At 47.3% G+C, this 27,415-nt stretch overlaps 1 protein-coding gene across 2 annotated transcripts in view; it reads right to left on the reverse strand.

Moving 5' to 3' along the window:
• Positions 1 to 17,198, reverse strand: part of ITPKB (inositol-trisphosphate 3-kinase B) — a 102,698-nt gene extending 85,500 nt beyond the window's left edge. Inside the window, exons 1-2 of one of the 2 annotated variants that reach the window (XM_068985689.1) lie at positions 15,230 to 17,198; positions 13,098 to 13,221 (exon numbers count right to left, since the gene is read on the reverse strand). In XM_068985689.1, the coding sequence (XP_068841790.1) occupies positions 13,195 to 13,221; positions 15,230 to 17,149 (1,947 nt within the window). In that variant the 5' untranslated portion in view covers positions 17,150 to 17,198 and the 3' untranslated portion in view covers positions 13,098 to 13,194. Of the gene's footprint in view, positions 1 to 13,097; positions 13,222 to 15,229 lie in introns of those variants that run through there. The other variant, XM_068985688.1, reaches the window with a different exon arrangement.
• Between the last annotated feature and the right edge of the window lie 10,217 nt (positions 17,199 to 27,415).

Raw genomic sequence — 27,415 nt, forward strand, 5'->3', positions numbered from 1 at the left:
TGCTTTGATGTTTGGTAACTAGGTCCAACTCTTTGCAACCCCATGACAATAGCCCGCAAGGCTGCTCTGTCCATGGGATTTCCCAGGCAAGAATACTGGAGTGGGTAGCCATTTCCTTCTCCAGGGGATCTTGCCAACCCAGGGATCGAACTTGCAACTCCTGTATTGCAGGCAGATTCTTTACCACTAAGCCATAGGGGAAAACAATCTTCCTCTGCGTTCAGTACAGTTAGTCCTCATCTTCCAAAAGCACAAGGCCTGGAACTAAGCTCAGCACCCCGCTGCATGCAGCTCCACCCACTTCCTCTCTTCTCCAGGTAACATACAACGGAAGGAGCAGGGACCTGGGAGACACTGATAGGTTCAAATCCCAGCCCTGCCACTGACCAGCTGTGCCCTTGCAACTGGCAACCTCATCTGCCTGATCCCCAGTCTGCTCACTGTAAAAGGAGGAAACTAACAGACGCCTGGGAGAAATTAAATGAAGTAACTTATGGAACATGCCTGGTACATAACATATACTTCAGAAATCACAGCTGTTGTTACTTTATCAGTACTGTGTAGCCTAAGACTGCATTTGTAACAGAGGTGCCACCAACTAGTGCATGCTGAATGATTGGTAACATTATAACTCCCCGTGAATACCAAAAGAAAAATTTCTGAGCCAGGCCTCTGCCATCCTATACTTCGTGCAGTTGACTTTGTAAAACTTCTGTTCAGGACTTACATTTTTTTGTTTTTAGAATTTTATTTATTCATGCATTATTTCTGACTGTGCTGGGTCTTCATCGGTGTGTGGGCTCTTCTCTAGTTTGGAGAGCAGGGGCTACGCTCGAGTTGCGGTACGTGGGTTTCTCCTTGCAGTGGCTTCTCTTGTTGCAGAGCACTGGCTCTAGGGCATGGGGGTTCCAGCTGTTGTGGTTCCCAGGCTCACAGGCACAGACTCAATAGTTGTGGTGCACAGGCTTAACTGCGCTGCAGCATGTGGGATCTTCTCGGACCAGGATCGAACCAGTGTCTCCTCCACTGGCAGGCATATTTTCTTTACCACTGAGCTACCAAAGACCTTACATTCCCTTTTACAATACCTGGTCATGAGTCATACTGAACTATTTTCTGAAGTTCTTGAAATCTTCTTTCCAAGGTCACATGTCATATGTCTGCAAGCCACAGTCAGAAGCCCCAGACTAATAATCCCCAGCAATGTGCCACCTGGGACATTCAGGGCACTTCCCGGCAGGCTAACCCACGCTGACCTTTAGGGCCAGCTCCCTTCCTCTGCATCTCCTGGTGAGACTCACTGCCTTCCTCTGGGGATGTGGTATTTGAGGCCAATGGTGACAGACCAGAAAATCTAGGCCAGTCCAGAATGCCAAAGAAAGAGTGCCAGGAAGAACCTCTGACCTGCAAGAGTTGGTTCAGTTTCTCGGCGTGAACCAGCAGCCCGCAGTGAGGCGGGATGCGGTTCCCTGGAGGGAGCGGGCTGATGCTTAATGTACAGTGTGATACCGCAAGGTAAACAGCGTCCCAGACACTGCTCCATATGGCCTTAGCCTGGGATGGAAACTAATTACCATCCTGTGTATATTTCCAGGTTGGAGCAATAAGGGAGCTACTGTCCAGCACATTCACCATCCAGACCGCCTCTGAGGTCAAGGCTGCCACATGCTAACAAGTTCTTTTCGTGGTTTCATTCCTCCCAGACGTCAGCCCCTCCATCGTGAGAACAGCAGGAGGAGACTGGGGCTCAGGGGCATGTTATCGTAGGCCCGCCCTGAGACCCATCTCTCCGGAAGGGTATGTGATCCACTAACGTCATGGGAAGGACTCAACGGTTCAGGGCCTAGAAACTCTGCCCAGACATCGAGCGGCCGACTTGGGGGTGGGAAGGTGAGTGTGGACCAGAGGCAGGCAGGAAAGATGTGAACCTCAAGGAATCATACCATAGACTGTTGCCCCATATTATAGTCTAGAAGGAAAGGGGGATTTTCACATTGGCAGTACAGCAGAGGAGAGGCCCGTGTTTGGCAGGCAGGGTGCCCAAGACGGTGGTGATGTGTGGCCCAGAACAGTCTGTGCTGCTCAGTGGGTTGGTGGAGGGGACCCACCTGTGGCCACACAGCCCCAGCTCCTGGGGAAGTCTACACAGGCTCCTATCCTGCAACGCCGAAGTGTGCTGGTGTGCCTTGGGTGGTCCAGCTCAGCCCGGCCACCTGACTGTGCTCTCCCACCACACCACCCTCTGCCCTCCCGGCCCCAAGAGCAGCTCAGGAGGCCCAGGGTCTCCTGAGCCAGGACAATGGCAAAAAGCAGCTGTGGGGCTGGGAAATGTTGGGCAAGTTCTCCTGTGATCACTGTCCTTTGGGGTGTGCAAAGCAGGCTGCAGAGACCCAGCCTGGGCCCCAAGGCCTCCGCTGGGTCTGCAGTGGAAGAAAGCATCTCTTAAATCTAAGAAAAAGTGGAAAAAGTGCAAGTGTTATTCTCTCAGTTGTGTCTAACTCTTTGTGACACCACAGACTGTGGCCTCTGTCCATGGGATTCTCCAGGTAAGAATACTGGAGTAGGTTGCCATTTCCTCCTCCAGGGGATCTTCCCAACCCCAGGATGGAACCTGGGTCCCCTGCATTGCAGATTCTTTACCCTCTGAGCCACCTAAGAAAGATCCTGTCTTCTTTTTTTTTAAGTCTTTATCGAATGTGTTACAATACTGTTTCTATTTTATGTTTGGGTTTTTTGGTTGTGAGGCATCTTAGCTCCCCCAGGGGTCGGACCTTCACCCCCTGCATTGAAAGGTGAAGTCTTCACTACTGGACTGGCAGGGAAACCCTAAGAAACATCCTGTCTTAATAAGCGTGTGCCCAGCCCACCAGCAGACACAGTACAGGGAAGCAATGAAGGCCAATCAAACCACATACAAGTTCAAAGACCTCCCTGGTGGGAAGAGCCACAGCTAGACAAAGTGGTGGTGTTTCTTACACACACACACTCCATCCTCTCTCTTATGCATGACGGTGTCTCTAAAAAATGCAGTGAGAAAGCAGAGGAGTGAGGGGAGGGGAGAGAAGAGATGTAGGGTTCCTCACCCCCAGAAGGCTGGGCCTCCCTGCTTGGGTGACCTGTCAGTTTCCACCTCCCAAACAGAAGGACAAGAGGCAGATCCCAAGTGAGTAACCTGACACCTCTTGCCCAGCAGCTGAATCTAAAGGATTGTTTTCTACACTTGAAGCTCTGAGCCCTGGTGACAAAGTGAGGCCTCTCCTACAACAGAGAAATCTTGGAAAAATAAATCCTGCCACCCATTTTGTCACCATCCTTCACAACTAATGGCACTTTGGGGTGAGGTGGCCGGGGCCACTCCGTGAAGGCAAGTTAGGGTCCTGGTTGGGGAAGAGGGGCCAGAGACGGGCTGCCTCTATCCCTGCCTGTTCTGTGTCAGGACCTTGAGACACACAATCTCAGCTCATCAGCACCAGAGCCCACGAGGAAGGGTGGTCATCCTCATTCGGCAGATGAGGAAACAGAGGCTCAGAGAGGTGAAGTTCCTGCCGAACTCTGGGACAGAGTGAGGGTGTGACTTCACCTGTGGCTGGCTGGAGCCCTCTTCTCCAGCAGACCCCCTTAACTTCTTCCCTACACCTCCCATGAAACTCAGCATCCAAGAGAGCTCAGGCCCTACTTTTTCTTCTAGGGGAAGGGCACCAGCAGGCAATATTCCCTTGGGTACCCTCAGCACTTTCACCTAAACAAAGAGAATGGTGGACATTGCAAGTTCAGCTTAATATGCTCAGGAACGAGAGCGGGGCTACCTCTAAGTCCTCCCACCTTGCTGTCTGTTGAGCATTTCATACGTCCAGACACGGTGCCAGGCACTTCACACATGGCCTCATTTAAGGCTCACCATCTTAAGGCTGGTATTATCAGCCCCACCACACAGATGCTGAAACCAAGGAACGGAAAAGTAAGACATTTCTCTAGGGTCACACAGTCAGGAGGTGGCAGAGCTTAGACTCAAACCCAGGACTGTCCTGACTCCACACCAGGGCTCTCTCCCCAGAAGGGTCTACACAGCCCCTAGCCCAGCCAGCCTCCCTAGAACTCTTCCAAAGATTCAGCCTCAAGCTTCTCTGGTAGCTCAAACAGTAAAGAACCTGCCTGTAATGCAGCAGATATGGGTTAGATCCCTGGATTGGGAAGATCCCTGGAGAAGGGCATGGCAACTCACTCCAGTACTCTTGCCTGGAGAATCCCCATGGACAGAGAAGCCTGGTGGGCTACAGTGCATGGGATCGCAAAAAGTCAGACATGACTGAGCAACTAAGCACAACTTAGTTACAACTAAGTAGAAGCCCCTCCCAAGTTTTCCTGACCATGTGCCTCTGGTCGACTGGGGTGAAGATGGAAGGGTCCCCCAAGACTCCATTTTAGCCTCACAAGAGCATATTTACAGCACAGTCATTTAAGCATTGAATTAAGGTGGGTGCCCCCATCCTCTCCAACCTCCAAGAGCCTTTGGATCCAGAATAGTGTCTTTGCTTGACCACTTCTAACAGAGATAGCAAACCCTTCAAGGCCTTGACTGTCTTCCGTGGCTGCTGCCCAGGTTCAATTCCTCTATTCCTTATTCCACGACACGCACTGAGGCTTCCTGCATTTTCCATGCCAACACCAATTCATTATTTATTAACTCATATTTAATGACTGTGCTTGTTTAATGGTTAGACAACTTGTTCTTGCATTTTGCAAATCTCAAGTATGTCTGATGGCATCCACTTTCCCCTAGAGGGCACATCCCCAGGGACAGGGATTGCATCAATTAAGCCATTCTCCTCAGCAGAGGTAACTGCAGACAGAGATGGTAGACCAATGCCTGTTGTTTGGGCAGCCACGGGGGTGCCACTTCCACCTCTCAACATGGGCAGTCATCAAAAAGGAGGTCCAGCTCTGGGGACAGGTTTCGGGATCTAGCCAGGGCCCAGCCATACTTCAGAAGAGCCCAGCATCTAACTGCCAAATGAAATGTCTGCTTTAAAGACTCAAGATTTTGCTGAATTCTTCTCTTTCACTTCCTAGGACACAAGAGAAAACCACCACACGGTACTGGAAAAATCAATGCCCCCATTAAGCATCCCTGGACTCCAGATGGAGTTGTGGTCTGGTCTCAATTATTCAGGAGCTGACAGCCCTGCTCCAGGTACATCAGACCCCTGCTCCGCGCCCGCTCCTCGCTCCCACCAGTCGTTCCTCGTGTCCATCGCATTCGCAGGGTTAGCAAACCACAGAAGCATAAAGTGCACTGGCCGCGATGGTCACTCAGGCAGGAAGAGGCGCTACTGAGCAGCTGGAGCGGAACTAGGATGCAATTCCGAGTGTCTGCTCATCCCTGCTCCCCAGCCCCACCGTCATGCCCACGTCAGAACTGGCTCTGCTATGGACATAAAGGTTGTCTCTGACATACTCCTTAGCAATTTCTTCTCCAGCCATACAGACGTGGGCGTATCTTACGTTGGTACGGTGCTTGCCCTCATCTATCCACTTTTGTAAAGATTTAAAAAACAACATCATATTTGTACACCTGAAAGTAATATGATACTGTAAGGTAACTGTATGTCAAATTTAAAAAATAATATAGATGATTGTTTATTGAAAAAACAAGTATACGTAAGAGTATGCATGACAGAAATAAACAAATGAGTACTGGAGAAATAAAGAGAAAACTTGGGGGAAAAAAGCAACGTCATAGAATTCATAATAAAAAAAAACTTAGGCGGGAAAGCATATACTCTCAAAATGACTCTACAAACACAATGTCATTTGAGACTCACAAAAGACCACACGAGATCGGAAGATGATCGATATACCCCTTTTACAAATGACGTCACCAAAACCCAAAGAAGCCAAGGGTCGAATCTGAGAGTCCTAGTCTTTCCAGCACACTGCACTCCTGGAGCAAGACCTTCTCAGAGAACGTCTGTGTGTCCTAAATTACTGGAATTAGCTAAATGCTGAATACTAATGAGTACTTAATGCTGTGACAAAGATGATGACAATGGTGAAGAGGAGGAAAAGGTTTCGATGGTCTCATGCAGACTAAAATATCCAGTTATAACGCATTCAAAATGTCCTGTACGTCAGCACATTTTTCTATCTGTAAGGATTTTCCAGAAGTCTCTCAAACCAGTGTCGTCCCAACCTCCCAGCTTGAACACACAGCGACCCATTTTCCTATGCTTGGCTCAGCAACCTGGGTCTCAGGATCTGCTGTCCCAACAAAACCTCCTAGCCATTTCTTAAGAGCCATTTCTTAAGCTACTGGCTGCGGTTGGATTTTCCACTTGACATTGTTAACAGATTAAACTGTTTATCTCATTGTCATACACAGGCCTTTTCAGTTTCCTGCTAATAGATTCAGGTTAGATAAGGATTACAGAAGTGATACTCCCTGAGTTCCTCTCTGTACCCCAGCCGGTATCCTTTCCCCATAGTTATGAGGTGTATTTTCTTAAACCTACTCTTCAGATAGCTAACTTGCAAAAAGAAAACCTTACACACCCATGCATAGCAGAGGACTAGCCAAACATCAGCTCCTACACAACTGTGGAAGAAGCACTTAACACGAGATCCTGCTGAATTATACATTTTACGACTCAGTCATCAATTGCCATAGAGAAGAAGAAAACAAATTGAGCTGAGCCTGGAAAGAATGTCAGCGAAATTGGAAAAACACTCGCTGGGAACCGCCTGGGGGTGCAGGGACCTCCCCAGTAACTGCCAGGGTCCCACAAACTCACAGCATACCAAGAGAGATTGCGGGGTGAGCTGGTGGATGGCTGGTCACCGGGGAACCAAATCCCTCCATTCTGAGGCACTCTGAAGACTCCCCATAGTGAATGAAAATATTAAGTGCTGTTAATATAAAATGTATTACAGCTTCTTCTTGGGAAACAGGACAATCAGTTTATTCATCCTGATTAAATGGATGGTGGGGGGAGTAGGAAGCAGAAGACCCACTGAGATGGGTAAAGAAAGAAAACTGCTGTCACAGTTCCAAAAGCCCAAAGCAAAAGTACCTCGTTCCTGCTTTATGGATGCATTAAGATCAGTTTTATAAACGTGAGCAAATAGACCAGGTTCTGCTTGACCAAGGAAAGGGCTTACCCTGCATCATAAGACTTATATCATCTCTGGGTTGTTGTTGTTTAGTTGCTAAGTCGTGTCTGCCTCTTTTGTGACACCATGGACTGTAGCCACCAGGCACCTGTGCCCATGGGATCTCCCAGTCAAGAATACTAGGGTGAGTTGCCATTTCCTTCTCCAGGGGCTCTTCCTGATCCAGGGGTGAAACTCGTGTCTCCTGCATTGGCAGGCAGATTCTTTACCACTGAGCCACCAGGGAAGCCCCATCTCTGGGTTAGGCAAACCCTAATCTTAGTCACCAGGTCAATGGAAATGATCTCAATGCCTTTGTTTGAGATGCTGTATCATTTTATTTTCCCTTTCCACCCAGAATCTTACCACAAAGGTAAAAAGCAAGACTAACAGAATAGTGACTTTCAAGAGGGTGGGATCTCTTCAGTCCAATATTTGTCACCACCAGATCAAATGAGGAGGTTTTTTTCTACTTATTCTACGATGGGAAAATAAACATGTATCCTCCCCCTCCATGTTCCACCCCCGCCTCTTTAAATCCTCCATAAAGATGAACTGCAAAGGCTCATTCTGCTTGCTTACTGTCAGTACCTCCTTCTTTTTGGTTACTTATAAAACTTATCAGCTGGTTTGGAGCAAAACAGAAGTAAAATTATCAGCAAATTAAACATGTAGTACTGACCAGTGGCCTGAAGAGAAATCTTTTGTTGAATGGGTTTCCATTAAGTAATATCAAGTCAGTAAAATGCCCAAGTAAAACTCAACAGAGGGGAAAGATCAGATCTCTTAAGAGTGAATTCTTAATGAAACTGTTTTAGAAACACTCCAGACAAGTTAGTCAAAAGCCTGCGTGGTGGCTTACCAGTGAAATGACGATCACATGTCAGAGAAAGCCTGGAGGGCCCTGCCTTCCCGTGAGAATCATCAGAGTGGTCTTCCCTGCTCAGACACTCCAGGAGATCTTGTTCCCTGAGGCCTGTGCTGGTCTTTGATCCCCAACCCCATCACTGAATCAAAGGAAACTACACTAGGAGACAGAGACAGAAGGTGAGAGCAGCCTCCTCACTGTTCTATGAACTGCACTCCAAGAAGCTGCTGTGCTCCTACGGTAGCATGTGAATTCACACAGAGAGAGTGAAGTCGCCCAGTCGTGTCGACTCTGCCATCCCATGGACTGGAGCCTACCAGGCTCCTCCGTCCATGGAATCGTCCAGGCAAGAGTACTGGAGTGGGTTGCCATTTCCTTTTCCAGGTGATCTTCCCAACCCAGGGATCGAACCCAGGTCTCCTGCATTGCAGGCAGACACTTTGCAGTCTGAGCCGCCAGGGAAGCCTGGTGAATTCACAAGTAGACTGTAAACGCTGGGTTTTGAGAAATCAATTTCATTCTAGCCTTACTGGGTGAGGCAGAATCATTTTCTAGGATTGTACTGGGTGAATGTAGTACCTAAACAAAATCTTAAGCTGCTGCTACTGCTAAGTCACCTCAGTCGTGTCCGACTCTGTGTGACCCCAGAGACGGCAGCCCACCAGGCTCCCCTGTCCCTGGGATTCTCCAGGCAAGAACACTGGAGTGGGTTGCCATTTCCTTCTCCAGTGCATGAAAGTGAAAAGTAAAAGTGAAGTCGTTCAGTCGTCTCCGACTCCTAGCGACCCCATGGACTGCAGCCTACCAGGCTCCTCCGTCCATGGGATTTTCCAGGCAAGAGTACTGGAGTGGGGTGCTGTTGCCTTCTCCGAAATCTTAAGCTGCTACCAAGCATTTCTTCCAAGAGGCCCAGTGGATTTTCCAGACATTATTACCCAAGATGTCTCCTAACTCCACCTCCACTAACATTAACTGAGCTTCTACTACATTCTGGGAACCATCTAAGGCACTTTTAAAACACAGCACCCCTGAACTCTCATGCCCTACTCTGCAAGGTCATGCCTCCGCTCCTCATTTTTCAGAGGGTTTGCAGGCACGTGTGGTCTTGGATTTCACCCAGTTCTCGGAAATCTCAGTCAGGCACCCCTACTCCTGTGGCAGCAAGGTCTCGGGAATGAACAACGAGCTTGCCTTCATTGTTCTTTCCCCCCTTTCTCTGTCCCTCCTCTTACAGATGACTCCACAGTTCTTCTACAGGAAGGCAATGCAGCAGAGCCAGTGCCTGTTACTCATGCATTCATCCGTTCTGTTAACCAACATTTCAACAACATGCCCTATGCTGAAAGCCAAGGTGGATCTTCCCAGGTGAGTAAGGAGTTTATCCACTAATGAAGTTTTATAAGTGAAAAGAAAAATGTAAAACATGACTATATTGAATACGCTCTGGCCCCACTTTCCTCGTCTGTAAAACATGGATATTAGAGGAAAGGAGCTCTAAAGCCTCTCCCAGACTCAGATTTATATTATGATAATTATGCAGGTCATAGAAAAAATTTTGGTTTTTTAAATTCTAAGAACAGAGGCCTACCTTCCTAATAAGATCATATTTATATCTATATTGTCTTTTAGCCCAGGAGACCTGAAGTGTCTTTAAAATAAGAATTCACCTCTGGAAAAATGAATGCCCAGGTATCTGGTGGGACCACAATGAGAGAGTTGAGGGCACAGCTACAGCAAGCTGAGTTTGACTACAGGGTCACAGGGCCAGGTTGGCAGATTCTTCCAGGCCCCCCGGTGGCCTCCACAGTCAAGCAGACTGGACCCACTGGTCTGAGGGAATACTATAAAGCTGAGTGTTTCTATGTTGTTAGGTCACCTACAGTGCCACAATCCGTAGTTAACTAAGTTAACAGTATGCAACCACGGAATGGCACAGTCTCAGGAGACCTGGACTTACAAAACCCCAAATATTCCAACGAGACAACGGCCACTGGCACTCTAAATGGCTTTGCATGTTACCAACAAGTTCACAGTTGGGTTTCCTGTGATTTTGTAAACAATGAGCTCCCCGATACATGAAAAATAAATCATTCACAATGTCAATTCCACCTAGTCAGGAAAAAAATAATTGCAAGACACATTTGTCACGGACTGGAGGGCACGACATACATAACCTACAATGCCAGTGTTTTGTCTCTTAACAAAACCCATAGACGGGAGTTCCCTGACAGTCCCATGGTTAAGACTTTGCCTTCCAATGCAGGGGATGCGGGTTCGACCCCTAGTCCAAGAGCTAAGATCCCACAAGGCCTCCAGCCAAAAAAACAAAACATAAATCAGAAGCAATATTGTAACAAATTCAATAAAGATTAAAAAAAAAAAAAAATCTATAGATGCTTCCATAAGGAGGGCATGCCCACAACAGAATATAGAAGAGTTTATGAGTTAATCCCAAATCTCTGATTACCTGAAGTCTGCAAAGTTTGTTCAACCAGGACATAAAATTATTCCCATTAACTACTTTAAATTCTACCTTTAGATAACTAAACTGAAACTTCACAAAATAAAACAAGCCTAAACAGTATTATCAGCGCTCCTAGGAATATAAATAAACTACAGAGGACTAATCTAGTCTGTAACTACATTTACCTGGTATATGCCAACAGAAATCAGAAAAGAGACTCGGTAGCAACTCAGCGCTAAAAACAAAAGTTCTGAAAATGCTTTATGTAACACCTGACACATTTCTCTAAAAGCAGAAGCTGTCCAGTTTAATGTTGGTTTTGTTGTTGTTGCTAAACCTAAAAGCCTGGTAAATCTTGAGATGTGTTTTTGTGATGCCTAAATACCCATCTCTGTTTTTCTCTGTCTCACCTTTACTTGAAGGATTTTAAGCTGGATGAATTATACTTTCATCTTTGATAAAATGAATTCTTTGAAGTGATGTTTTGGCTCTGCACAGGCAAAGCCTCAATTTCCAAACTTAAATATCTGAGGAGGTCAAAGCCCTCAGATAACAGAATGTATTTTTCACTTTTCAGGTTAGCATGCTGGCATCCTACCAAGCACAGCCTCTAATATCAGTCTAATCATTAACAAGAATCTTGGGTATAGTACTGATTTATTTTGATGATGCTTTTTCAATGTGGAATTATAAAGAACCATTCTTTCAGGTAAGAGAAGCAAGAGAAACAGATCAATGAATGGGTCTGAGAGAAAAGCACACCATTAAATGTGCCCTCTTTCAGACTCAACTGCCGGGATCCACACCACAGAAATCTTGTCACTTTTCCAGACACTCTGATACCTATTTCATATACAGCAGGTTTTGAATCCAATCTCTAGAATTACATAGTCACGCGGAGTTACAACTCTATAGGTCCCCGTGAGATCATTCTCAAGCAGAGTGCATATTTTAAAAGGAGGAATCTTAGCCAGAGCTGCAGTCTTTAGGTCCCTTTGCCTCTCTGAGTCTTGGTTTCCTCCCTAAACACATCAGGGTAACATTCAGAACCTCACACAAATGACTTGGGGTTCTCTCAGATCTGAAAGGTCCTAAGCCCTTTCCAGAAAGACCCTCGCCACACACCTGAGGTGGAAGGGTGCCCCACCTTAGGAAAACAACATATGCAACCTGAACTCTTTACCCCATAAATCTGGGCCTTCAATATTCTCTTCCAGAATTTTCCACTTAAAAGAACTTACCACTAGATTCATTTTCCCTTCAAAGATCCCTCTAAGACTTCTAAATTTTAATTGGAAAAATTTCACACTTTTAAAAACCACATAAAACCACTTTAAAATGTTCAAATTTTTTACCATGTGTATTAGTTTGCTTTTTGAAACTAGTTAACACACAAAAAGTAAAGGAAACAAGATTTCAAAGGCCCTGAAAAAGTAGTAAGCACCAAGAAGGCAAAGATTTTGTATTATATTTCTTTATATGCCCCCCAGATAATCAGACCAACATTTTGTTTTCGTTATTGTACACATGATTGATAGTACAATTTGGGAATAAATCAATAAAAATCTATTTTTTAAAGTAAAAAGTATGCTTTTCTTAATTTAGTGCTTTAAACCTGGCATTTCTATGGCCCACTTACTTTTAAATGGATTAACAGAAGGAAGTCAAGAACTGTTGATTAATTTCTAGTTGCCTTAAAGAACACGCGAGAACACCATTCTTCCTCAGGGCAACTCACTTCTGTTCAGATCTCAGAAAAGAGTAAATGCGAATATGCCTGAATTTAAGCCATTGAACCCAAGGCACATACGACAACTACTTCTGAGCAAATTTCAAGCGTCTGATCCTTTATAAACAGACACACAGGTGCAAAAATTTGGAACATTCTATTTCCGAGACAAGCATATCTGTCAGACTCCTCTGAAGCCTGAAGCCCAGGAAAGGCCTCAAGCACTTTGCATGTTTCTGAGGGTGTCTTTACAGCTCCTACCCAGGGAAGCAAATGAGCAGAGAAGGTTCTCACCACACACCCGTTCAGTAAAAAGGCCTCTGCTCATTTGCATCATCTAAATGGCTAAAGAAGTTTCAGAGTGTGTTTCCAAACGACTTTTCACTTTGTTTTTAAGTACAAGGACGTCTTCGAATCCCCCTGCACCGAAAGCTGGGGCTTCTCACAGGCAGCGAGCAGGCAGAGAAGCTAAAGAGCAGGAGAGCTAACCTGGCAGCCAGGCTTCAGGCTTTGCAGGGACGTCACCTCCACCGGCAGACATGTCACACACGGTCACCCCTCACACACAACGTCACACACAGACACCCCTCTGCAAGAGCACGAGAAGGTTTAACTCTGTGGAAAGACAGGGTGGCACACAAAAACACTGTTCTCTGCATGGGTCTGAGGGTCAGGGGTTGGTTGTGTGACCGCCAGGCTGAACACTCAGGTTTCCAACCTGTGCGTCCCAGTGGGGTGCTGGGAGTGTGTGTGGGCATGTGTGTGCCCCTGAGTGCAGGGCTGCAGTGTAGACAGCAGCAGCACAGCCCAGAGAAGGGGACTGAGTGTTGACTGAACCTCGCACAGCGCCAGCTCGGGTTTTATCCGCCAAACACTGAACAGCCCAGCCGAAAGGCCCAGTCAATACAGTTGTCTGGCCTTCTGTAGACAAAATATCCATCTCAGGTAATCAAGTGATTTTTGACCCAAGGAACAGATGTTGCGGTGTCACTGATAAGGCTCCACCATAACAATCTGTACAAAAAAAGAAAACTGAGTTTATCACTCAACCAAAAACTCAAAAGTCCCTAGGATCCCATAATTTCCAGTTGGCTACCCACCCTTCCCTCCCTCCACCCCGCTTCAACTCGCCCTCGGCCTCATGTGATTCAGAAAACAAGGCTGGCGGGGGATTTTTTTCCCTGGCCCTATTCTGTGGGTGTCTGAAATCTTGTTTAAAGGAGGGAGGTAAGCTGGACAGCCGTCAGGCCTCATTTCCACCTCTGGACCTGTTTGCTAACTTGATATCACTCAACCCTCTGGTTTCTCAGCTGGCATCCCTCTGGCAAATGAAAAAAAAAAAAATTATCACCTGTCATTATTTATCTCCCCTTTAACTCACTTCCAGACAAGAGCCCTTTTCAAACATCAGGACACACAAAATACTTTGAGAGCCAGCCAATAGGAGCTGCTAATCCACCACTAGAAAGGGCAAATGGAAAGTTGGAGAACAAGTGAAAAAAAACTTGGCTGTGCCGGCTATGCTCCAGGGTTTAAAAAGCCAAAGGGAGGAGAGGGACAGAGGACCACTCATGGGCTTTTAATTGTGGACAAGAGGGCAGAGAAATCTGGGCCGTACCTTCAGTGAGAAGCATACTCCACCTTCCCTTTACCACCATCCCCTTCCAGGTGGACCAGATGAGTCCATGTCAGATGCCTTGTGCTGGCCACAAAATGCCAGGGTGATGGGGACCACATTTTGCATGTGCATTTGCCTCCCCACCATCAGCAGAAAGCAGAGTCTCATGAAAAGAAACGCTTGGTCTTCTAAGATTCAGACTGTGATTTCTGAAGTGGAAGTGTGATAGAAATATGCTTTGGAGTCCAAAATACCTTAGTGAAGAATGTAGCGTAGAAATACAAAGTTCTCAGCTGCTGTGGCTTAACACATCGAGTGAATAGTACGTGATATTCAAGATTAAATCGGAAGACTACCTACTACAATAAAAATGCAGACTTTCCCCCAAGGTAGCACAAGAACCCCCTCACATACTGAACTAGGAAATTCCCCAGACTCTGGAAAAGCTTAGAGAAAGTCCAGACCTTTTCAGAAGCGCTAGCTTCAACTCTTATGTCTTCCGTCCGATGCTCTGATCCTCCTAAGAGTTAAAACAGCCTAGCACTGAGATAAACCGTGTACAGAAATAAACCCCTGTCTACTGCCATAGCCAGAACAACATGTCAGTGTGCTGAATCACAACAGATGCACTTGGAAACGTACTTGAAATGTACCTGTACCAGACAATAAGCACGTCCATGAAGAGGTATATACCCTAAGGGTATCACCCAGGTGCTTATCTCAGGCAATTCAACCTACTGTAATATTCTGTCATTAAAGAAACTGTCTCCTTACCTCAAAGCACGGTTTTCATTTTAAATCATACAGCAAACTGTATCTTACTTCTGTTGGCCCTACAAATATTGCAACATCCTGACAATTTACTGAGGTGAGGTGGTTCTTCACCCAGCAGACACAGCCATTATCTACAGGTTTCAGGGACCTGTCACAGAATCACATCACTCATTTTCCTGGCCTATTAGTACAGGCTGAGTTAATTTGCTGACATCCTTGTCAGTTTCCCCTCTGCCTAAATGAATCACAGAATTAAAGTGTTTCATCTGATCAGACAAAAGCTACAGCTCTGTTCTCTATCTCTGGAGATAAATCAGGAAGCCTTTGGTAACACTCATGAATATGATCTTCCCCAGAAGTGAGTGGTGACCTACCAGAGGTACCTTTAAAAATGTCTTTTAAGATGTGCATGGAAATAGTAACAGAAGTGACTCCAATTTGCTGTCCAAGCTACAAAGTGCAGGGCCAGGGCCTAGGTGCCTCCCCAGGAAATTCTCTGGAGAGAATTACAGGTTGTGACTGCCCCAGGGCCCTGGTCAGGGTCTTCCTGACTCAGTAGAAAGTAAGAAAAAGGGACACACGGGCATGAAAGCAGCACAAGTTCTAGAAAAATCTCAAGGCAAGACATACCACTCTGGGCTTCTGCTGGTCCAGGGTATGCAGGAAGGCAGAGTTGGGGTCCAGGCAGCGCTCAGGGTCACTGGAGATGTCCTCCTCCGAGTCCTCATAGGAGGAGGAGAAGCCAGTGGAGGAGGCAGAGGAAGACGACAGTTTCCTCAGCGGCAGGCTGCCCCGGGGGCTTCCCTGCGCCTCCTCCAAGGCCCTGTCCTCCTGGGCATCCTCATCTGTACCCATGTCTGTGATGATGACAGCGGGGATGCTGTTTCGGCCGCAGGCCTCTCCCAGGGAAGGTTTGTCCTTCTGTGCTGGGGAGAGCCGGTCTGGGCTGAGGTGGGCGTCTCTGCCCTGTGGCTGGCCTCCCCAAGTCCCCTTGGATTGCACTGCTGTGCCACACGTCCAGGCCAGACAGGCTTCTTCCATGGGGCCCAGCCAAACCCTGGAGGTCCCAGGCTGCATGCCCACCCTGTCCCCAGGAAAGTACTGGGGTTCTTTCAGTTCTTTTGCTGCTTCCCAGCAGGGCAAAGGCTCCAGCATTCCGCCAGAGGGAACTCCCGCCTCCACCTCCGGGGTCCCTGGTTGCGCTGAGCTGCTGCCCCCAAGCAAGCCCAGCATTGTGGACCCTTCATCCACTCTGTCACAGGCCGGCGGTGCCTCCCTGACCCCTAGGGCTGCACTCTGTGCCCCCGCAGAGCCTCTGGAACCCTGCCTGAACCAGGTCGGAGCCTCAGGGAGCTCCGCCGGACTCTGTGCGCTCCCAGTCCTCTCCTCTGGCCTTCCGTCAGCCCCAAGCGCCCGGGAGCCCGGCATGCCACCGGACAGAGTTCCTCTCCCCACCTTCTCAGGGGGCTCTCCGCTGCGTGGTCCGCCCCTCTCTGGGGCCGGGCTTGTCTCACTGCCAAGAGACTGCCCCTGACTCTTGGCCAGGGCCTGCAGGGGGTGCGTACCCCCAAGTTCATGGGCCCTCTCAGACGGCTCAATGAAAGCAGGGTCGTGTGGATGGTGTGGAACGGTGGATGTGGCTCGGGCTGCCACTGCTGTGTCCACGGTTAAGTTCACATTGACCAGTCCCAACGAGGGAGCTGGGGAGTTCTGAGTTCCCAACGGAGGAGAGCCCCTCTTGTCAACTTCCATAGCGGTGGGTGAGCCACAGTGGGGTCTGGCAGGGAGCGCCTTCTCCATTCTCTCCGAAGCGCTGGGACCCTGAGCCCCTGATCCTGACGGGGCCGCAGGATGGAGAAAAGGTGCCACTACTCCCTCCTTGTCCTTGGAGAGGCGGACGCTGGGCGAGCCTCCTCTTCTCCCTGATTCGACCTCGGAAGTCTCCGGACATTGTTCCCCCCAGGACTTGGTCCTCCGCTCCTCGCCCTGAACCGGGACCCTTCCTGGGGGCTGACTGACACTGCGCAAGGGGCACGGGGAAGGCGAACGAGCCCTGCCCAGACGCGGGCTGCGGGGAGACTGCGTGGCGGAGCTTTGCGCCTGGATGTGCGCCTCGAACATGCCCACTTTCTGGTTCACCTGCACGTTCTGCAGCTCACGCTGCAGGATTCGAAGCTTCCTCTTGGCCTCCTCCGGCCCAGGAGGGGAGAGGGTACCGGCGGTCACCACCTGCTGCCCTTCCCCTCTCAGACGACCGGCCCAGCTCGGGCTACCCACGCTGCTGCCGCTGCCGCTGCTGCTATTCAGCCTGCGCCGGCCACTCCGCCAGCCCAGGGGGCTCCCGGGGTCCTCCGGTGACAAAGACTCAGCTGGGGGGAAGAGGAAAGAGGAGCCACTCCCGGGGCTGAAAACGCTGCCGGGGCTCAACACGGCCCTCCCTGGCGGCGGGGGCGTCTCGTTGCTGCTGGACCGAGGGCCGCCGCCGCTCTTCACCTGGTTGGCGCTATTCATGATCACCAGGCTGTTGAGGGCATAGCAGTACATGGCCATAGTACTGGGTCCTGCGCGCTGTCCGCCGCCGCCGCTCCCGTTCCGGCTCTGCCGCCGGCGTCTCCTCCTCCCGCGGCTCTCGGCTCCCGGCTCAGCCGCGGAGGCCCGGCGGCAGCGGCTCCGCGCGCAGATGGGGCAGCATGGCCTGGGCGGCGGGCAGGGGGCAAGACAGCGGGCTCAGCCCCCGCCCAGAAGTCCATAAACAACAGCGCCGCTGTGAAGAAACAAGGAAACAAGTCAGGACCCCAGAGGGAGGGTGTGGGGGACGGCTAGGGGATTAGGACGGGCCCCCGGCCACGGAACCTCAATCTGTCGGGGATCTGGTGCCACTGGACATCTTATTTACAGGGGCAGTGCGGCACGGCGAGGACACAAACCTGGGCACCACCCCCCCCCCCCAAGGTCGCCAGCGCGGTGGTGATGTGATGAGCTGTGTGTGATACGCTTGAAGGTCCCTTCCAATTTCCAACGCTAAGAGTTGTCTCCAGAGCCACGCGGGACGGGCGGGGAACGATATACAACTACTTATGTGCGGGGCGCGGCAGATTCTGAGCTTTCTGAGAGTGAGGACACCCTCTCCACCGTCTCGGGGTCGCCTCGGCTTTGCAAACACTGGCTATACCGGGTATAACGGGACAGCTTTTCGCCTCCTCCCTCCCCCCCCTCCCCCATCTTGGGCTTCAGGATGTCCTCGCTCCACCTTCTCTTGGCCATCAGGGACCGACTCGGAGGAAAGCTGATGTGAACCTGCTTTTCCCGGCCGCTGCCTGCGCCCGGGTCTGGGGCGACCCCTGCTTGCCTGCCGTTTACCTTCCTGACCCTGGCCTTGATGCTGTGTCCCTCGTCCTACGACGGCCTGGGCGCGCGGCAGGGCGGCAGCCTAGGCATTTTAAGCACTGGCTTTGTCGCCAGTCCCCCAAACAAGTGTGTTTTGTGAGTGTGGGCGCGTCTGCGCGCGCCCGGTGTCGAGGCGCTGCGCGTCCCCTGTACCGGAACCAATACTTGCCGCCCCCCACCCCCACCCCGCCGTCGCCCCAGTGGAGGAAAGTGTATGTGTGTTTTGTGTGTGTGTACGCGCGCGCGCACGCGTGGGGACAACGAGTCCGCGCTCCACACACCCCGTGTCCGAGGACGCGGCTGCCTCTGCGGGCTTCGGGACTCGCGCCCACACCGATGGGTGTGCGTTGCTGCAGCAGCGCTGGAGCCCCGGCTCTGCAAACCTCCCGGGGTCTCGCTCTAAGCCCCGAGGCCGCGCGGCCGAGGGCAGGGCTTCTCCGCATCCAGGGCACCCTCGCCCGGCGCCAAGCCGGCCGCCCGGCGGCCCGAGCCCGCGAATGCCTGCAGCGCGCCGGGGTAGGCGGCGGAGAGCCAGCGGTCCGGAAGAGCAGAAGAGACGGCGAAAACTCGCCTGTGCCTCCTCGGCATGCCACCCTCCCCTTGCCCGTCTCCCCGGCCCACCTCTCCGCGCTTTTTCGGATCCCAGATTCCTCAGATTCGCTCCAGAACAGACAGTGAAGGGAAAGAGGGTTTGGAGGCGAAAGTCATGAAAAAGTCGCCAAGCTTACCTGCAGTTTCTCAGATTCCCGGGTCCTGTGCAGCCTACATGACCCAGGGACGCAGACCTCGTAGGTGAAAGATGACTTTAAAAGTTTTTTTCAAAAAGCTCAGAAACGATTTCCTCACTTCGTTTGGAAGACAAAAAAAAGGGGGAGTGGGAAAGAAGAGAAACCGGTCGGCAGGGGCGGGAGATCCGGGCAGTGGCGACGCCGGCCGGCCCTGCACGCCCTTCTGGGCCGTGGAGATACTACCCTGTCAGTGTCTGCTCCCGGCTACTTCAGTGTTTGTTCAATGTGCGATTAAAAAAAAAGTTGGGGCGGGGGAGTGGGGGATTGGGGGTGGAGGAGGGAGGAGGGAGTAAGGCGGGGGCTTGGGGGAGGAAAGCAGGAAGGAAGTTGTGAGCCTGTCTGGGGTTGAACTCAGCGGAACAAGTTTTTCTTTTCTTCTTTTTTTTTTTTTTTCTATTGCTTGGCAAGACCGAGGGAGGGAAACACTTAAAAAAAAAAAAAAGTTTCCATTGTTAGCTAACAACAAAAAAAAAAACCTTTTAACTTCTGCGGGTTAAAGATATACGATCCATTTTCCACTCCCTATATCGAGCCTCGCTGATGGCTAGCTTCATGAAACTTTCTTTTTGAAAAATGTTTTTAATGAAGTTTGAGTGTGCATTTTAAGCAGAGCAAATCATGGGGACCTTTTTAAGCATTTTAAACGGGCTAAAGCCTCACGTAAACGGTGTGTGTTCTTGTACACAAATATGCAAATTCGAAGAAGGTACTTTGTGGGCACCTCCTTGCAGAACTGCAGATTTTAAATGCATCACAGTTGTATTTTGGAAGACTGGTTGGGCTGTGAGCTGTTAATGGTTTTGCAGTGCAATTGCTAGTTGTATAAACACGCCTTTGCAGTGCACATTTTTCTGTTATTAAATGCAGTCAGCAAATGTGACATTGGCATATTTTTTGCACTTCATTCTCAAACTTATTTTAAGAAGGATAGTCCTGGAACTAAGAAGGCCTGGGACCCCTTGCTCAGTCTCTTGCAACTGGATCACTTTCCAGAGACATTTTCCCCCACCATCAGTAAATACTACCAGCAGGGATATTACCCATTTAAGCTCTGGTGCTGCAAGTGTGTTTTGCATAATTCCCTAAATCCTAAACTATAGCGTTTAGTGGAAAGAGGAAAAACCCAGCTGCCAGGTTCAGGAAATGTAAAATACTAAAGCCTGAATCAGTCCTAATATTCCTATTAGTTATAATTTAGACAGAAATTTTAACTTGGCTTGTGGCAAAACTGTCTCTTGATTGTTTATGTAACAATACTGTTTAAGTGACAAAAGCAGCCTGCTGCTCCATCAGGAAAAGACTCATCTTAAATCTGAAACCAAGAGATCTTCTAGCTAAGAATTCCCAGGAATGAGACAATGTTGAGTCCTGCTTGTTTTTGATTAAATTTATTGATTTATTTATTTTGTGCTGTGCTGGGTCTTAGTGGCTATGAGCAGGCTTTCTCCAGTTGTAGTGTGCAGGCTTCTTATTGCAGTGACTTCTCTTGTTGCAGAGTGTGGTCTCTAGGGCGAGTGAGCTTCAATAATTGTGGCATAGGGGCTTAGTTGTCCAGGGGCATGTAAAATCTTCCCAGACCAGGGAATGAACTTGTGTCACCTGCATTGGAAGGCAGATTCTTAACCACTAGACCACCAGGGATGTCTGAGTCCACTTGTTTTTTAATGTGCCATGTTGAGAAGACTGAGCCTGAGTCCTCTCTCATTCCCTATGTGAAGTGAAGTGAAGCGAAAGTCGCTCAGTCCTGTCTTACTCTTTGCAACCCCAGGAACTATACAGTCCATGGAATTCTCCAGGCCAGAATACTGAAGTGGGTAGCCTTTTCCTTCTCCAGGTCCCATCCTCTATAGAAGTAAGAAGTAAAGTTACTCAGTCATGTCCAACTCTTTGCGACCCCATGGACTGTGACCTACCAGGCTCCTCAGTCCATGGAATTTTCCAGGCAAGAGTACTGGAGTGGGTTGCCATTTCCTTCTCCAGGGGATCTTCCCAACCCAGGGATTGAACCCGGATCTCCCACTTTGCAGGCAGATGCTTTACCATCTGAGCCACCAGGGGTGCCCACATCCCCTGTGGGGCTAAATAAAAAGATCCTAGAGTTTATTCAGGTGTTGACTCAGGACTTGGGCAGTTGCTAAGGCATAGAAGTCAGCCCTACCCTTGTCCCTAATTCACTTCCCCAGTGGCAAGAAACAGGAGCTGCCAGTTCTCAGAAGACCCACTCCATGGAGTTTATTCCTATCATAGGAGATGCAAACACCCATGTCAGTCAGATGTTATGGTGGAAACAGCTGGAGGACCTAACAATGCATACAGTGAACACAGAACCTTAGCTTTCCAGCCTCTGGGAACTCTCACTGTCACCTCACACACCAGATATCACTGACCTTCCCTAGAATTGAGAAATCCGAGCTTCCTGAGTGTTCAATGAGCCTGAAGAGTTCTTGCTTAAAATGCAGCCAGCAACTGGTTAGGTGTGGCACACTGAAGAAATTCCTGCCTTGGACTGGCAGTAGAACTAAATGATAGTGCTACCAGTCTAAAATTCTAACTGCTACTAAGAACGACAGAGATTAGGGGAAAGATGGAGCAAAACCCGTATCTGGAAGCCAGCATGGTTGGCTTGCATCTTGAAGGAGAATCTAGTAGCCTCCCTTGATTTTGCATGAATAAAGAAAAAAAGTTATATAGCACTTAGTACTTACTATTATCAAGGCACTGTTTTAAGCACATTATATATATTTATACATTTCAATCCCTATAAAAATCCTATGAGATACATACTATTATTACCCTCATTTTATATATGAAGAAATTGAAGCACAAAGTGGTAAGCAATTTGCCACATCTATTCAATATTGTACTGGAGGCGCTAGTCAGTGCAATTATATGAGAAAAAGAAGTAAAAGGCATCCAGATTTGAAAGAAAGGAGTAAAACTGTATTGACTGACAATATGATTGCCTATGTAGACTATGGAGAAGGCAATGGCACCCCACTCCAGTACTCATGCCTGGAAAATCCCATGGACGGGGGAGCCTGGTAGGCTGCAGTCCATGGGGTCACTAAGAGTCGGACACGACTTAGCGACTTCTTCACTTTCACTTTTCACTTTCATGCATTGGAGAAGGAAATGGCAACACACTCCAGTGTTCTTGCCTGGTGAATCCCAGCCTGGTTCCAGCCTGGTGGGCTGCCATCTATGGGGTCACACAGAGTCGGACACGACTGAAGCGACTTAGCAGCAGCAGCAGCAGCATGCAGACCAGCCTATGGAGGCAACAAAGAAGCTACTAGAACTAATAAGTGAGCTTAACTTTTTAGTGTGTTTGTTGCTCGGACTGTTGTAACAGAGTGCCATAGATTGAGTGGCTTAGACAATAGAAATTTATTTTCTCCTAGTTCAAGAGGCAAGAAGTCTGAGATCAAAGTGTTAGTAGGCTTGGTTTCTTACAAGGCCTCTCTCCTTGGCTGTTAGGTGGCTATTTTCCCATATGCCTTCATGTGGTCTTCTCTCTGTGTGTCTGTATTCTAATTTCCTCCTCTTGTAAAAACGTCAGTCATATTGGATTAGGACCCACCTAGTTTTAACTAAATTATCTCTTTAAGGACCCTATCTCAAAATATGGTCATTCTGAGGTTCTAGGAATTAAGACTTCAGCATGTAAATTTGGAGGTACATAATTAAGGCATAACAACAAGATTGCTGGATACCAGTATACCATAATCAATTGAGTTTCTACATATTAGCAATGAATGGTCAGAAATCAAAACTGAAAAAATAACATTTCAAAATTTTATTTACTTTTAATTGAAAGATAATTGCTTTACAGTATTGTGTTTGTTTCTGCCAGGCATCAACGTGAATCAGCTGTAGGTATACCTATGCCCCCTCCTTCTTGAGCATCCCTCCCACCACCCTCCCCCTCCCACCCCGCTAGGTGGTTACAGAGACCTGGTTTGAGTTCCCTGAGTCATACTGAACATTTTCATAGCATCAGAAACTATGAAATACATATGGATAAACATGACAAAAGATGTATACAATCATAGAATAAAACCTACAAAACAAGAAAAAGAAGAAAAATTAAAGAAGATCTAAATAAATGGAGAGATATACCATGTTCATGAATTGGAGGACTGAATGTTGTTAAGATGTCAATTCTCCCCAGATTTAGAGCCAATGCAATCAAAATCAATGTCGAAGCCAGTTATCATTTTTTATAGAAGTTGACAAGCTGATTCTAAATTCGCTCAAAACTACAAAGGATCTAGAAAAGCTAAAACAGCTTTGAAAAAGAATGAACTGAAAGGACTGACACTATCTGATTTCAAGATAAATCTTTATCATAAAGCTATCATGATCGAGAATGTGTATTAGCATAAAGTTAGACGAATAGATCCATTATATACATGTGGATATTTGATTTTTGATACAGGTGCAGAAAAGTGGAGAAAGGAATGTTTTTGACAAATAGTCCTGTAACAATTGGATATCCATATAAAAAAAAGAATTTCAATCCTTATCGTACACCATATATAAAAAACTAACTCATTCTGGCTCATAGATCTAATTGTAGAAGCTAAAACCATAAAACTTTTATACGAAAACAGAAGAGAAAATCTTTGGGGCCTTTGGTTAAGTAGCAAAGTATTGTTTCTATTTCTTAAACACAATACTGAAAGCATGATCCACAAAAATTTTGACAAATTGACCTGTATTAAAATTTAAAACTTCTGCCCTTCTGAAAAGCATAAAAAAGACAAGTTACAGACTAGAAGAAAATGCATGCAAAGTGTAAATTTTATTAAGGGCTTGTATCTAGAAGAGATAAAGAGCTCTGAAATTTCAATAATAAGAGAACAACTTAATAAAAAATGGCATTGAAAGAGGTATGAGTGACAAATATGCACATGAAAAGATGTTCAACATCATTCGTCAGTAGGGAAGTGCAAACTAAACCAAATTAAATACCATTAAACACCTATTAGAATGGTTACAATTATAAAAACTTACTTGATAAAATTGTTGGGGAACCAAGCTCTCATACACTGCTAGTAGAAATGTAAAATGATATAACCACTTTGGAAAACAGTTTGACAGTTTCTTAAAAAGTTAAACATACAAATCGTATGACCCAAGCAGTCCATTCCTAGGTATTTACCCTAGAGAAATGAAAGCATATGTCTATACAATATACATACACTAGTGTTCACTGCAGCGTTATTTGAATTAGCCATAAACAGCAAACAACCGAAATGTTCATCAACATATGAATGAATAAGCAAATTGTGATATGTCTATACAATTGAACACTATTCATCAACAAAAAAAATGAACTCTTGATATACATACAACATGGATGAGTCTCAGCATAATCATGCTGAGTGAAAGAAACCAGACTAAAAAAAATATTTACTGTGCAATTCCTTTTCCATAAAATTCTAGGAAACACAACTTCATCTATAATACCAAAAAGCAGATTGGTCGCTGCCTAAAAATGGGGAGCTGTGGGGAGGTATGGGAGACAGGGAAGACAAAGGGTCATGAGGTAATTTTTGAAGGTAATGTATACTTTCACTGTCTTGATTGTAAGGAAATGTTTACATCAATGAAAATTTATCACATTATAAAATGTTACATATGTGCACTTTCAGTTCAGTTCAGTTCAGTCACTCAGTCGTGTCCGACTCTTTGTGACCCCATGAATCGCAGCACACCAGGCCTCCCTGTCCATCACCTACTCCCAGAGTCCACTCAGACTCACGTCCATTGAGTCGGTGATGCCATCCAGCCATCTCATCCTCTGTCGTCCCCTTCTCCTCCTGCCCCCAATCCCTCCCACCATCAGAGTCTTTTCCAATGAGTCAACTCTTCGCATGAGGTGGCCAAAGTACTGGAGTTTCAGCTTTAGCATCACTCCTTCCAAAGAACACCCAGGACTGGTCTCCTTTAGAATGGACTGGTTGGATCTCCTTGCAGTCCAAGGGACTCTCAAGAGTCTTCTCCAACACCACAGTTCAAAAGCATCAATTCTTTGGTGCTCAGCTTTCCTCACAGTCCAACTCTCACATCCATACATGACCACTAGAACTTTAGTGGACTGTATATCAATTATAACTTAATAAATACTTTTAAAAAATAGCTATGGATAGATATAGCTTTTGACAAGGCTGTTGTGAGCTCCCATCCTAGTACCAGGCACAATGCCTAACACATAATATCATCTCTGGGTAAAATCTGAAATTATTCATTAGGTAATTCACTCAGGAACTTCATGGAACAATTCTGTGCCCCCTTCCCCCATCATATATACCTGTTAAGTTATTGGCTACACTGTAAAAATCTTCAGCCTTCCCTTCTTTGTTCCCTACCAGACAGTGAGCTCTTCAAGGAAGTGAAAGTCACTCAGTCGTGTCCGACTCTTTGCGACCCCATGGACTATACAGGCCATGGACTTCTTCCGACCAGAATACTGGAGTGGGTAGCTGTTCCCTTCTCCAGGGGATCTTCCCAACCCAGGGATCGAACATTTCCCACTTTGCAGGTGGGTTCTTTACCAGCTGAGCCACCAGGGAAGCCCCTTCAAGGAAAAGACCCTGATTTATTTATTTTCCTAGCCTTAGGTTTTAGCCTTACACAGAATGGATCTTTACGTTTTTATTTATTTATTTTTAACTTTTTTTTTAATTGATGTATAGTTGACTTGCAATGTTGTGTCAGTTTTATATGTTTTTAAACAAAAAAAAAAAAAAAGAGGAATTAAGCAATCAAATCACTATGCAAAAGGGCCAAGGAATCAGCACATCGGGAAAGCTGCCTGCTTTTATTTCCCAGACAGAAGGAAGTGCTTCCCACTGCTATACTTGGCTGCTATGAGCAGGCAATAGAGGGGGTGATGATGGAGGTCTCCATCAGTTTTTCCCTCCTCCTACACTCCTTCCTTGAAATCTTAGTTATAAAGTTTCCAAAACACCATTAGCCCAAGGCATGGCTGAGGCTCCTCTCCTGTGCAGCGCAGAGCAAGGCCACAAAGAAGCAGCTTCCTACTGCCTTTCACCTCTACCCCAGACTCCCTGGCCCCTTCTTCACTGGTTTCCTTCACCTTCCCTGATCTGGATAAGGCAGTAGATAACTCACTCCTTCCTTCAGGTATTGAACAACTGAGTGGGAGCTTGTGCATCAAGCCTGCAGCAGCTACTAGACACAAGATGATGAAGATAAGCCCTGCCACTGAGTCTGGGGAGAGACCAGCAAGGCATCCAGAGCAGGCTCTGCGCTTCTTTCAGCCGCTGCCAAGGAGGGTAGGAGGGAGACGCAACTTAGTTAGATTTGAGGTTCTTATAGGCGCTTTCATTTACCATGGCTGTGTGTCCTTAGGCAAGTAACTGAAACGCTCTGAACCTCAGTTTTGAGCTCTGTAAAACAGAAAGCATTATAATACTCTCCTCCATGGTGTTCTTATAAAGATCTACTAGATAATGCACAGAGAAACACTCCAAAAGATATGCCTTCTTAAAAAGTACCTCTCAATCCTTTAGCCCATCACACCAGAAAGATCCGACTTAGTGGATCTAAGAATCTGCCTTATACAAGGCAGGTACTCGATAATAAATAGTTGTTTCCAGTATAAGATTCTTCAGGACCCAGAGACCCTTCCTTCCTATGGTCCACTACTCTAATCATACTCCTGGCGACAGCACTAAGGGTGGAGAGGTTGGGACAGTTTCTCTTTGCTCTCTTTTGTGAAATTCTGAGGTCTAATGACATCTAGCTGCCTATGCTCACATTCAGGCACATAAAACTACATGAGAGATGCCTGTTCCCAGCCCACATCCCCTCCTAAGTGAATCTGGCTGCCTGATCCTGCTTAGAAATGCTGGGTTATCAAAGGGCCACACTGGACCCACAGCTAATTAGACTGAGATGGACAAAGCTCCCAAAGATAGCTAATCCACAGGCTGCTTAATGACCTGGAATGAAAATATGAAGCAGTCAGTTGGATTGCTCTCACAGGACTTTGGAATCCTTATTACAGGAATGAGCAGAAGGATCAAGTGGTAAACTTGGGGCTGGTGTAGCACGTACAAGAGCTGTAGGCAAGAAACCAGGAATGAGGGTAGGGTTCCTGGGTGGTTGGGGAGTGCAGAACAGGTACAGGGACAAGAGAAACCACAGCATCTGATGAAAGACAGGGAGAGAGAAAGGCAGGGAGTTGGCTTACCAGCTGGCAGCACAGCAAGAGGCTGGCACATTCTGTCTGCCCTTAGATTTGTGAACAGCTGTGGCATTTCTGTGAATGACCCCTCCCTCCCCCAGACACCTAATACCTTACCTTACACATAAATATTTATTCATGATTAATTCCTCAGCCTAAAAAGACAAAAGCTATTTTAAAAAATACACACACACAGTCTCGCTGCCCTCTGCTACTAGTAGTAGGTGATAGAATCTGGAGGAGAAAAGTGCAAATTGTGCATGTTGTGATTCTAGGTTGAGACAAAGAAGAAAAATTTCCTCTTGACCCTCCCCCCAGGTCCCTTGTCTTCCTGGGTCCAGACCTCAGCATCAGCTCTTCCTTGTGTTATGAGAGCTTACTCTTCCTTTCTTCCAGTCATTCGTCAAGCATTTACTAAACACC

Source organism: Capricornis sumatraensis, chromosome 14, assembly GCF_032405125.1.
Source record: "Capricornis sumatraensis isolate serow.1 chromosome 14, serow.2, whole genome shotgun sequence".
In the NCBI taxonomy this organism is placed as follows: domain Eukaryota; kingdom Metazoa; phylum Chordata; class Mammalia; order Artiodactyla; family Bovidae; genus Capricornis; species Capricornis sumatraensis.